Source organism: Caloenas nicobarica, chromosome 7 (assembly GCF_036013445.1).
Source record: "Caloenas nicobarica isolate bCalNic1 chromosome 7, bCalNic1.hap1, whole genome shotgun sequence".
NCBI lineage: Eukaryota > Metazoa > Chordata > Aves > Columbiformes > Columbidae > Caloenas > Caloenas nicobarica.
The window spans coordinates 28652330-28665938 of record NC_088251.1 but is presented as its reverse complement, the minus strand read 5'-3'; the positions used below and the strand labels follow the sequence as shown (position 1 = coordinate 28665938).

The following is a 13609-nucleotide window of genomic DNA, read 5'->3' as shown; positions in this document are numbered from 1 at the left end:
ACAAGTTCTCTTGTGCCTCCTGGGTCGTGCAGAGTGTTTGTAACTTGTGTAAAAACATTATAATGATAGTGGAGGGCAATTACAGACTCAATTTGATAGGATAATAACATGAGCGGTGGTTCGTGGAGGAGCTTTTCACTCCTGGGGTTTGTCCGTTCAGCGGTTTGCAGCCGCCCTCGGCTGGGCTGGTTCTACTCGTGCGCTCACTGTCCTTGTTTCTGTTTGCACAGCGCTGCTCTCGTCGTGGTGTGAGGAGCTGGGACGGCTCTTGCTGCTTCGCCACCAGAAAAGCCGGCAGAACGATCCTCCAGGGAAGCTACCCATGCAACCCCCCATGAACTCTATGAGCTCCATGAAACCCACCCTCTCTCACAGGTGAGTCTCAGCCCGGCCCATGGGAGCGGCTGGCTGTTCAGATGTGCCACGTGACAGATCTGCTAATTGAAATGCTTATTACCTCTGATGGAGGTAGCTACACTGTTTAGTGCACAGAACAGCACCATGGACGACAGGGGATCTGTAATTACACAAAGTACTAAATAAACTCAGGTGTTTTGTCTTTGCTGTTGCCTGGTGCATAGCGAAGTGATGTTTCCATCTTCAAATCTGTGCTCAGTGGGCTTGCTTCCAAACTTCAAGTTGTGCCCTGCAGATAAATTTCTACAACGTTTTCCTACTATTTATTTAAATACAACTGGCTTTTCTTCAGGTCGAAAATATTTCACTGATGTTCTGTTTTGTAAGTTGCGTTGGAAGTGTATTGTATACAAAACAGTTGTATAGTGGGTGTAGCCACAGATGGGGGAATGACCTATGCCACCTTAGATCAGGTGAGGATCACAAAGCACTTAGGTTAATTTAGAGAAAACCGAGCATTAAAGGACACTAGAAGAAGCTGAAGATGTGCAGCCTTTGATTACTAAATTACATTTCTTGTCTGCAGAGCCTAGGTTAAGGCAAAAGCTGAAGAAAAAGTGTAGACAGGATTAAACATTCATTTAGTGCTTTATGTTTCTGGGAGGTTTTTTCCAAGCTTTTCTTTCCCTCAGCATCACGTTGAAGAAATCAGAAATAGTATAAATTGTTTTCAGTGTAGGGCACTTTTGTTAGTAAAGGATTATAAGAGTGCAGATGAGGCTAAATTTTCTGTACCTGAATTCTATGGTAGCATAAGTAACTTGAACTTCTGTGTTAGAATGGAGCTTAGTCTTTGTACCAGTGCATTTACATGTGTGAATTCATCTGGAAACCACTTTTGGTTTGGGGTTTGGTTTTTTTTTTTCCTTATTTTTGTTGTATTTATGGGAAAACCATGCAGATGCTATGTCTTTTATTATAGCCCTTGAGAATAAAGTCCTTTTTTGTAGTATAACTAATATAATATCGTTGACTTTTCGAAGTACTTAGATTGCCTGTTTTTTTCAGTTGTTTATAAAATGATTGATTGTAAACAAAACAAAACAAAAACAAAAAATACCCTTCTGTTGTAAAATAACTTATTTTTACACCTGGGAGCTTTGCAGAAGCCAAGGTGAAAATAGTGGCCAGTCTGCAGGGAAATTGTGCTGCAATGTATACACTCTCTTAGGTGTAGTTTTGTAGGTTTTAGATGCCCAGTTCTCATCTGATCTTGTAGCCTCATTTCCCCTAGGGTCAATAAAGCAGGGACGAAAGCCTCACAGGGGCTGCATGCTATGTTACTAGATAAGATAGGCACAACTCCTTTCTTTCATGGCAGTTTCCCACCAAAACTCTGTCACGTGTCAAAAAATAAATACTTTCTTCTGCTAAACCTCAATATTGGCATTTCTGGCAGTATTTGGCTACCCAATATTCTAGCTAATAGTAGAACGTCCTACCTAGTATCAAACAGTCCCTCTAAGTTTCTCTTGAGTATTGCCATTGAAACGGTTTACTGATGAAGACACTGGGAGTCATTTCTAAATTACTGCTGATTACCTATGAGATTGCCCCTCTAGAAACACAATTTCTGTGGCATAACTTCTTACCTAGAACAGCCGCAGCAGCCTCTTGGGGATGTGGAATACCTGCATCGCTGCTTCAGTGTGTGCTGTTGTCCCATCTGTAATTTCGCCATAACCATGACTGCTTAAAGTCTCTCAGGTGGTACGTTAGAATGAGACATCTTGTGGCTCTCCAGCTTCTTTTTCCAACTGGAACTGTTTATTTTCATGGATGTTTTATAATCGATCCATAGGACAGTAGTGAAGTATTGGGTGAAGAAGAATTGAGTATTTTAATTAAACAAAAGATGAAAAGCCATTGAATACAATACCAGTGATAAAGCTGTTGATGAAGCAACGTTTGTATTGGCGTTAGATTACATTTGGGTCAAAAGCTTAGTAGGAAGGTTCACAGTATCTTATCTACAATTCACAAGATTTTTGTGTGAATTCAAATTTTAAAAAATGCTTTGCGTTTCCAACAAGTTAATGTAGCCAGCTGCTTCAAGTTTTGTAGAAGAGTTAGGTATTAAATTAGAACAACCAAAAGCATATTCAAGAACCTTATGTAGCTTAACGAAGGGAATATAGGATACATGTCAGCTGCTGAATATCACTAGACAAAAAAACAACACACCTTCCCCTGTCACCAGACTGTCATGAGTGCTTCACACAGAGCTTTTTCTGCTGTTACTTTTGCTAGCAACACAATTACCCAAACTCTAGTCAGGGACTAGAATCCAGATGTACCTGGCACTACAGAAACACAGCTGCTGAGTCCCAAAGTTGAAACAGGGCTCGGCCATTTAAAATAAATTCTGGCACAAGAATTTATCACTAGAATCTAAATCTAAGGATTCATATTTAAGAAACTGTGGGCACCTACACTGGAGGATATTCAGGTCTGGCTTATTTTTAGGGGCAACCTTGTATTTTTAAAAAGTTGAGTTGTGGGAGAAGACTGAAGTAGATAGATCAAGGAGGCCTTTGATAGTGATACAGAGAGCAGAATAGAAGCCATACAAGGTTGCGCACACATGCAACAAATGCTTTCAGTGTAGGGACTGTATTGTGCTAATTTCTTTCTAAATTTAGTTTTTCATTAACAGAATGACTGAGTGTTGCATATAGAACAAAAATTCAGCTAAATACCTCCTTCCTAATGTAGGGTGGTTGGTTGGACTGCAAACTCCTGCACCTTATGAACAGCGTGAGCACTGGATTCCCAAAAAAAACCCCTCAACCTTATATTTTTTTAAGTCAGTGCAGTGTAACAATAGTTAGTTCAAACTTGACTTTTTTTTTTTTCTTAAATTTTATTTTTAGGCTTTTTTTACTGGTTCACATGGGTAAACTTCACTCCTGTACTGAAGGACCAGTATGAGACCTATCCACCTCCTTCATCCTGTGTAACTTCTAATTGAAGTCCTACTTAAAGGATTTATGGGGAATTTAAGGAGAGACCGTCTTTGGGCTGGCCCTTCTGCATAGAAGTGAAATTTCATGCTTTCTGGCTTGCAGGGAGTAATACAACTTATTCTTTGTGTTGTAGTTTTCTGATCTGACGTGTCTGTAATAACAGATACTGCTCAAAATGGATATTTTTTTACTTTTGAATGAATGTAAGGTCTTTGGCAAGTGGTTGCTTTCATCAAGTTCCTACTTAACCCTTCATTGCATTAGGTGGTGGGCCTTTATATGTGGATCAAACTGACTCTTGGTTGAAATGGGTACCATTTCCATCAGTCCCAGTGGGAACCGACCTCCAGTTCAGTTTAAGGTGGATCTGACCCGTGCAGGCCCTGGATGGCTTCTCGTTTCCTGCATAGCTTGTATTAAAGCTTACTTGGGCAACAAAACCACCTGAAAATAGACAGCTGGTAGTTGCAGTCTGATACGCTGTCATGAACATTCGTCAAGTTCTTACTGTCTTCTCTCTTGCTCCAAATTTTGATCTTCTGTATTAATTGCCAGCTGTCTTCCAGTTAGTGACCAAAGGGTAGTAATGTCTGGATAGGACAGTCAGGATTGATGAAAAATCAACAATAAAATTATTTTTATCACAAATTACTTAGTGCCAGAGATTTTGAGAAAATTAAACAATAGATCAAATTAAGTACTAATTCAGTATTATGGTAGATGCTTTATTTATTATCATTACTGTTTTATGTTCAGGCAATTGCCATAAATACCTTTTATTGGTTAGACTTGCTTTACAAGTGTGCTTATTTTTAGTGTTTGTTTTGTCCAGTTTAAACTTTACCAAGAGCTGAACTTTCAACATCAGTAGGAAAAGAATAGCAATTCAGTGTCTGCATTTTTGCTGGGTGGTTAGTTGGCTCTTACATCGTTTGTTAAAAGTAAGGAGTGTTCTGGTTATAATATACCAGTAGAATCAGTGTCAAGAGTTTCTGCAAAGGTTGCTGCCTTTTCAGTTGTGCCATTATAGGCAGTTTTGACTGGCAGTGATAGTCACTTCAAAAACATCTGGATGCGAGAAATGGTTAAAGTGAAAGGTCAGGTGCAGCATATACACTTTTATGAAAATAAGCATGTTGTGCGTGTTTTATACATCAGTTTGAAGTCTGGGATCACTTCATTACTGCATGTGGCTGTGGCGTACAGGAACAATCTTTCCAAAATAATTCAAAACTCTTTAGGTGAAAGATAAGATTGTTTCAAAGCCTTTTCATCTTCCTGTTTGTGAAGCTGTGAAATAAATATAGTGAGAGACTGAACAGATGGTAAATCCTAATATAAGAGAATATGCTCAGTAAAGCAACCTGTATTACTCCCGATTCTACAAGAGCAACCTATTTTTTTTCTATCTTCCCGTGAAGAAATGTTAAAATCCACAATCGGGAGAAAATAAGATAAAAGTTAAGAATCCACAAATGTTCCTGCAGAAGTGCCATGTCTTAAAGAAAAAAAAAAACCTTCAGGGTTTGTTCAGAACAGTATTAAGAAGGCCCCTGATGCTCGAAGCATTGTAAAGACAAAACTAATAGCTCGAAAGTACTGTCCCAAGACTTGTTTGCCTATCTTGTCCTCTAAGAGAAACCACCAATACTAGTTTTAGCACATACACTTATTATGGGGAGGAGGTGGAAGAAAACCTGGAAAGAACGTTGAAGCTAAAAGCAAGTGATTAGTACTCTGAAGTTGAAAACTATTACATGTTAATAATTAAACCTGTAACATTTTCACGCTAAAAAGCTGCATTTCATTTTAGGTGACATAAGTTTGTGGTCAGTTCTTGCGGTAACAGGAGAGACTGAGAGACAAGATCTCTGAAAATAATAATGGGCAGCTTAACTTGTCTTCACGTATATATTCTTCAGATGCTTGGTAGAAGGCATAGGATAAGGATCATCTTTTACTGTGTGTACAGCACCTTGCACAGATGTGAAAATAGAGCTTCTGTATTGATTAGAGAGCCTAAGTGAGTGCTATTGCAATAAGAATAGTATGTAGCAACACAACTACTATAGTTTTGTGATTTAACACACTACTATAGTTTTGTGATTTTTTTTTTTTTTCTGAGAAGTACATGTAAGTGTTAGGTACTCTATATTTTTTCCTCTAAGCGTTGTATATACTAGATAAAAAGTTTTGGGATTTTGTTTTGGGATTTTTTCTTTTCATTTAAAAAGTGTCAGCTGATACTTTTCAAAATCCTGATAAAGACTAGGCAAATATTATTTAAGGTATTTTTCACTGAGGCAATATCTGACCTTCTCAAGCTTTGTCCTGTCTATGCTGGTTTTTAAAATACGATAACTAATACCTTTGAAAAGATGGCTGTCATTCTAGTGTGTGGGCCATATTGAACATCCCATTCCTGAAAATGTGTCATTGATTGCAATTTACTGTTTAGTGAATAATCACAATAGTATCATGCTCTTTGCAATGAGGGCTGCTCTCAAAAGCAGATGATTCGTGCTGAATCTAGGTAATTTTCCAGCGTGTTGGGAAGGTTCCCTCTGTCACTCGTTCTCAATGAAACCAGCTCAATTATGATGGCAGTGGAGTAAAATCCTTCAGCTGTGGCAACACCCCTAGTTTTTACCAGTTTTGACTGTCAGCATGACAACTGCGCGGTGATGCTGGAAGCTATACTTCGCCTAGCTCTTTGATGCAAAACTCATTAAATACATCAGCAGTCTTTTAACTGGGTGGAGTACCTTTGGGTAGGGAACATCAGAACCAAGTCCACAGTGCCCTTCAGCCACTGCAGCGCCAGGTCTGCGTGTGAATCTTAGAATCATCGAATGTCCTGAGCTGGAAGGGACCCACAAGGATCATCGAGTCCAACTCCTGTCCCTGCACAGGACAACCCCACAGTTCACACCATGTGTCTGAGGGCGTTGTGTGGTTTGGCCTTGGTCCTTGGCACGCACAGGAGGGCTGGTTCACGCCGGGCAGGTTCCCTGCGGGCAGCTGTTTGCTGGGCATGTTTGCTGACATGGCTTCTGAGCAGGGAGGCAGGCTACAATCTGGCAGCGTTTCCAAATTTCACTGGAGTGGGAAAAAAAAAAAAGATAGGCATAAATGATGGCAAACACCTTGTCTTTTTAAAAGATGTTTGTTTGTTTCGCATAATTTGGTAACAGGACACAGGAACACAGATTTGTATTTTGTCTAAAAGCTTATATTTTTCTTGATGCCTTTTCTTTATACGTATCTGTAATTCATTCACTTACAGGAAAATCTGACCCTCCACAGGATTTCCCTGTAAATAGATTACAAAAGGAGTGAATTCCTGATATATGATTTTGTCATATTTTTCCTTTATTCCTGCTATTTCCATACGCTTGGGTTCTCAGGTCTCTTTAGTATCACAACAGGAAGAAAAGGAAAATAGTCATTACTGTTTGTAGTGACAGAGAGCTTTTTTAATGGTTTCCCTAAAATAAAACAGGTTAGAAATTCTTGCTGAAAAATCCCTGGCTGGTTTTTGCTGGAGATGACAACAAAGCCTGCTTAAGAGGCACAGAGCACATCAACAACCTGTGCAGATGGGTCGGTGACATTAATTAGATACCGACAGTGTCTTTAGTAGGAATCGCTGGTTTCTTCCCGTGAAAGGGCTGTTCCAGGAATGAGGAATAGCACACCAGCCGGGGCATCTTCTCGGATGTCCTCATCTCCACCCAGCTGAGAATGCGGGGAAGGTACCACAGTCTGTTCGGGCTTTCCTTTCCCACTTACCACGTCAGGGGAGATACGATGTGATGGTTTGTTTGCCCGTGTCACGGTGTCAGCAACAGCATTTCCGAACAACTCTGACAGGCAGGAGTGTCGGAGGCGTTTCTCAGACCTGCCCGGTGTGTGCCCGCAGCGCAGCCGTCCCTCCCCGGCGGAGCCATTTGGCCGGGGCCGCTGCCCTGTCCCGGCTCCCCTTGTCCCGGCTGCCCCTGTCCCGGCTGCCCCTGTCCCGGCTGCCCCTGTCCCGGCTCCCCCTGTCCCGGCTCCCCCTGCCCGGGCTCCCCCTGCCCGGGCTCCCCCTGCCCGGGCTCCCCCTGCCCGGGCTCCCCCTGCCCGGGCTCCCCCTGCCCGGGCTCCCACTGCCCGTCCCGCCCCGGCCGCTGCCGCATGGCGGGGCTGCTGGGCGCTGGCCCCGGCCCCGGCTCCTTCCCTTCCTTCCCTTCCCGTCCCGCCGGTTTCAGCCCGGTCGCGCTGCGGGAGCCGCTGCCCCCCTCGCCGCCCCAGCTCCCCGGCCAGCCCGGAGCCCCCAGCCCGGCTCGCTTCCAGCAAGTTGCGGTGGTGCCGTGCTGCCCCCTCCCCGCCGCGCCTCTTGAAGAAAGCGGGTTTTTTGTTCGTTTTTTTGGGGGTTTTTTTCTGTTGTCGGGGAGCGTAAATCAGCTTCATCTAAAATCTCGGAAGTGCAAGTCCATCAAATCTTCCTCCCAGCCGCCTGCTACACCTTGCGTGAGTCAGACTGCAGAGCTCCCGGTGCCCTTCTCGCTGTGCAGGGCTGCTCGTGTTTCCCCCTCAGAGGCAAAAGCACAAGTGGAATCTGCTCACGCTTTCAGCGGTTCCTTCCCCGGTTGTTGTAGCAGTCGCTGACCTCCAGGCACTATGAATAAACAGCAAAGCTGGGAACAAAAGGAGTCTTCTGGCTGCCATTATCTCACATTAACATAGCAGACGCGCTGCGGTGTGAACAATGCGAGTCTCATTCGCCGATAATCAGCGAGTACCCAGGCATTTGGATTACCAAGGCAACAGGCAATGGTAGAATACTGGGTGGGTGTGTTTTTTATTGTAAAGGAGCAGTCGGATATGGGAACCCAGGTATATTGATAAAGCAGAGCAGAAGGAATGCCTGGTGGCAGGGGGGGACTGAGGGCTCGGGGTTGCATTCCGACACACGTGAGATAAATAAGACATGGATGAAGCAGGTCTGTGCTGTGACATGCAATAAAGATTAAACTGCATTTGTCAAGCTGAAAACGATCATAAGATAATTTCAGCATTTTGAAAAAGGTAACAGGTGGCATGTTAATAACAGGGCTGTTACCGGTGGATTTTGTGACTGTAATCTGGGCTTTAGTAATGCATTGCATGGTCTACTTGTGTGACAATAGAACTGGGTGTGATGCTTTAATCTTTTTTCCTTTGGTCGGATGGATGCTGTAGACCCATCATGTCAGGTGGTAGTAACCCCTTCCGCTTCTTCTGAGGCAGGAGCGGGTCTCAGCAGCATTTTTGTTTCTTACCTGTGTAGCTGTGATCGTTTGTTCCACATGGACAGAAATAAGTTGCATTATCTCTGTTGTCTTTGCGTGCGCACGCACACGTGTGCATGGGCATATATGAAATCTATAACGTAGCAGGACTGTGTGTGCGTGCAGGGTGCTGTGGGCGTTTGCAGATTCAGGAACTTCTGAATTAAACTATTTGGCCTGATGCGTTTTTGTAATTTCGGGGGTTAGATTCAGATGCACTAACTCTTGCCGAGCAGCGTGGTACTTTGCAGGCAAGGCTCTGGGACTGATGAGCCCGTGTGCGGAGTGAGGCGCCAGGAAGCGGCAGCAAGCGTGTCACAGCCTGACCTGTGGCAACCCAGTGCGAAATGGAAGGCAGTGCTCCCGCCTCGTGCGCTCATAAGTCATCCGGGCCTCACAGGCCTTGTCAGGATTATAAAGAAAAAAGTTAAGGGCTTTCAGCTTCCAGAGGTACTTCTCATCACCTGCTGAACTGCCGGCTCCGCTTTACCATCTCAGTCTCCATGCAAGTGGCTGTATTGTGCATGTGTGTGTGGCTGCATGAATGGTTATTGTAAATGTGCGCTGGTGTTCAAAAGAGCAGAGGCGGGGGTGATAGCCACCTGCTAGCTGCAGGTGCCATCCAAACCGCCGAGCTGATAAATGCCTTGCTGCTTTCACCTTTTGACTGCTTCACCTGCATCTGCTTACCTAGAACCGGTTCAGAATGCTTCTGTGTTTTCAGACTGTTTGCCAGAACAGAACCTTCCTTCTTTTTGGTGGTGAATTATGAAAATTCTAACCACTTCCACTCTTCCTCTTCAGTTTACATTGCTCATAGTCTGGTACAGGCATCATCCAGTACTGAAACAATGCTTGAGGTAATTCTTTCTTGATAGGGAAAAAACAGGTATGGATTCTCTGTGCATTTGGAGTTGGGAGCTTTCTAAAGGTTTAAAGAATGTATTCATCTAGTTAGAAAGCATGGAGGGAAAAAGACGGCTTGAGCAATTGTGGGGGGATAAATTTTGGAGCTGTGTATTTTCTCTGTAAGATCTGAATGTTTGGAATCATGCTGCTAAGAAGTAGAGGGAAATAAAGTCTTGCAAAATGTTTCCAAATTGACTTTTTTCACTTTTGCATTACGTAAATACACCCAGTGATTTGGATGGGACTCTGTCGTATGTATTTATTTAGTGAAATATGTGATGGAGCCTTAATTTATGCCAATACCATTTAAACTTCTTCAAATAACAATGCTAAATAGAGGCATGTGTTTAAGGCCGGTATGCATCGCATAGTTGGCATCAGTCAAAAGTGCTAGCTATCCGAAGTCAGTATTAGTGTACACATGCTACACCACCTTCTTATTTTTCCACGTCTTCAGTGTGGACACCTTAGGATACCTGTACACAACATCAGCTTTTAGTTTGCATTGTGTCATTGTGTGAGATGTGCAGAGGCAGTTATTCTTCGCTTTCTTTACAATGTGTCTTCGTCACATTTCCTCGCTGACTGTAAGTGGCCGTTGTGTCCTTCCTACAGGGCTGTCTCCTTGCTCTGCCATATTCCTCCACGTGAACAGAGAACAGATTGTGTGGCGTGGTTTCTACAGTCTGTGGAAAACATGGCACAAAAGGTCAAGGGATGACTTGGTTAAATCTTACGTTACAATTTTTTTAATAGTAATGTGTTTTAATATCTGTTAACTAGACTAAAATCTAATTTGAAGTGTTTTAAGTTGAAATACTTTGGCCAAGCACCTTAGCCGTATGAAGATGGTACATTATCTTTGCTGGTGAGGAATTGGTTTTGTTCCCCTGAAAAAAAACCCACCTCAATGAAAAGTGAGAAGGCAGTTGTTTCCTTCTAAATGTCTGGGGTTTTTTAAACTAAAACAAAAGGAGAAAAATCTGTGAAATGGTTTTGATTGTCAGTAAGAGGAAACAAATTTTGGTTTTCAGGTATCAGATTGGGTTTTTTTCAAATTAGTAGTCAAGGCCAAGAGTATTTTCAGTAGAAGTTTGACTAGGAATTAATAAAATAAAAATCAATTTGATCTGTTATTTATAAATAGATTGTTGGGGATTCCTAGCTTTTATAGAATTGGGAAAAAATCAGCCGAAGTCCTTCCTGGAGCATTTTAGTGTTGCAGGAAACTGCTAATAGTGTTCCATCTGTTCTTGTGATTTTATTTTTAAAGAGGATGTTACGTTCTGTGTATACTGATAGAAAATTATAAAAATGTGGTGAAATTTATGCCTGTTCCATAACATGAGCACACCAAAAAGGCAGTTCGCATTTGGTGTTTGCGCCGCGCCATGCAAAACGGTCTTTTTCTTAAGTTAAGAGTATGCTTAAAATAAGTTTATGGTTGTGCCCTAAGCAAGAAGAATCGCTAACTGAATCCATATTAATAATTAAAGCAATGTGAGTGTGTTCATTCAAGAAACCCAAGTAAAATGAAAACTGAACCCGAATGAAAGGCTCTAATCTGCCTGACTTGTGAGACAACGTGGGCATGAAATGCATGTGTTGGTGCTGCAGCTGCCCAGGGCTTCATTTCCCGTTCTGACGATGGGATTTGTGTTATTTTTCCGCTGCAGGTGCATGAGGGTTTAGGGGGAAAAGAGGGGCGAGGCAGGAGCAAAGAGCCTTGTTTGGAAATTGTTATGTTTTAGTTTGTATTAAAGTAGTGTCACCTAGAGGCTCCAACCAAGAATACAGCCCAGGGGCGCTGGGCACCCCGAGCACACCCGCGCCCAGAGGCACTTGTAGGGGCAGAGCAGGGCAGGGACATACAGAGGTGCCCATGGGCAAGAACAGATCAGTAGCCGTGGTTTTGGGCTGCATTGGGTCCGTTCTGATCTTTGGCTGTGTTGAACTGCAAAGGAGTGTTTGGCCTGGGTAGATCTCTCGCACCTCAGTCCTTGTTGTCAGATGCTCTCCTCTCTAGGCATCTATGGGTGACAGAAGGAGGCATGGCAGAAATGACAGCGTTACACCGGCGATTACGTGCTCGTCTGGGCATCAGCTGAAGGAATTATGGTAGAGTCAGTACATTTGAAGGACTGTGTGGACTCCGAGTGTGTCAGCTCCAGTCAGGTGGGATCACTGTGCTTCGGAGACGTTAAACACCCCGCAAAGCCGTGAAGCTGGCGCAAGGGTAAGCGACAGAAACTGGCCACTGAAAGCCCGGTTGTGGTAACTTGGTGCCAGTGCTTGGAGTGAAAAGGTTTTTTGAGAAAGCCGACATCTGATGCTTTTCTACATAGCTGATAGATTTTCGATGTTTGAAACGGAGGTAGATGCTTTATAAAACTAGTGGTTTAGACATCTGGCCTTCTCAAGGAGTGATGTGGAAAATCACCGGGAAGGTGTAATTCCAGTTTCTACCCTCCTCCACAACATGTAAAGTACTAATGCTCTAGGGATGAGTACTTCACTAAACCATCTGAGTCTCTCCTTCCTCAATCAATGAAGACATGTAAACAGAGTAGCAGATACACATACAATTGCATTAATAACAACATAAACATATTTAAAATGCAGCATTTTCAAATAATGCCACAAATCATGTATAATTTACAGTAATTTGCTAGTATTAATTTACTGTACGGCGCTCTACTTTATTAAGCAACTTTTATTAGAATTAACTAACAGTCTATGTCTGACATGAAGTCTGTATTCTGAAGAGGCTGGATATCTGTCTGATGCCGTTTTCCTAGTATTGGGATTAAGAGAAGCTCTTTAGACCTAAGTACTGTTGTACCTCTCTGATATGAGTGTTGTGTTAGCAGTGGTTTCAGTACATTTGCCAGCAGCTAAGAAATCCTTCCTCCTTATTTCTTGATTGCAGTTTCACTGCATCATAGTTTGAGAAGTAATTTCCCTCCATCTTTTCCTCTTTGCTCTGTGGCTTCCTCTGCTGTTCGGCCTTTAATGCTGACCAGTAGTATGTATAGGTTCATTAACACTATTATAAATTTAGTCAATACTCTTTTAGTGGACTCCAGCTGAGCCCAAACTGACTCACTGCCCTCCAGGGTGTAGTGAGAGACTTAATTACCCTTGTACCGTTCAACAGGAACAATGGCGTGGGCAGCATTTTACTGTGGCCGGAGAGGTTGAAGCTTCTTTCTCTATTGGCTGCCATTTTCAAGTTTAAAGAAAGGGATTTCAGGATAATTCACAGGTCTGTATAATAACAGCGGAAAGCCACTTCTCTTTTGCAAATGAGAATTGGATTGGTCACGTTTCATTACAGTACTTACATGGATTTTCCTTTGATGGTGGGAGTATTCCTTTGGGTTGTCTAAGGACAGAAGCGCAAGTTGAAAGAGCGAAGTGAAGAGACAGTAATCCTTTAGCAGAGTGGCACGTGTTCCAGCATCTCCTGCTGCTTGAAACCAAAGAAGCCTTCACGCGGTGGCAGGAGGGCGGGTGTTGTATCTGGTGTGGCAGCAGTCGTACTCACACGTGCGCGTAACTGGGGATGGGCCAGCGTATCACCCCGGGGAATGCAAACAGGAGAATGTCGTGTATTTCTCATGGGGAAAACAAAAGTGACATTTGAGTGAAGTGACGTCTAGCACGGTAAGCGTGTTTTAGGGTGTGTAAGTTGATGTTCTGCGAGGCACATCTATCACTGTTTCAGCGTTGCCATAATTTCTGATAATTACGTTGTCCAGAATTTAAGGCTAATGCATGTGTTGGATAATGCAATAGGCATGTGATTCAATATGGACAGTGAATATTTCTCAACAAACCTGTACCTGGTCTTTTTTTTTTCTGGCTTTCATGTGTTATGCTGCATCCTGTGCTAGAAGCTTTCATCATATGTCAACAATATGGTTTCTTGAGGTATCACCCATTTTAACTGTAACACTGTAAAAACTGAGTGGTTTACTCTTCTTTATAATTAGATGAAGTGAT

At 42.9% G+C, this 13609-nt stretch overlaps 1 protein-coding gene across 5 annotated transcripts in view; it reads left to right on the top strand.

The window, feature by feature from the left end:
• The window catches only part of ZMIZ1 (zinc finger MIZ-type containing 1), a 346635-nt gene that overhangs the window by 293229 nt on the left and 39797 nt on the right, over positions 1-13609 (top strand). For all 5 annotated transcript variants that reach the window (XM_065638909.1, XM_065638910.1, XM_065638911.1 and 2 more), the window contains one exon: positions 231-375. In XM_065638909.1, the coding sequence (XP_065494981.1) occupies positions 231-375 (145 nt within the window). The remainder of the gene's footprint in view (positions 1-230; positions 376-13609) is intronic.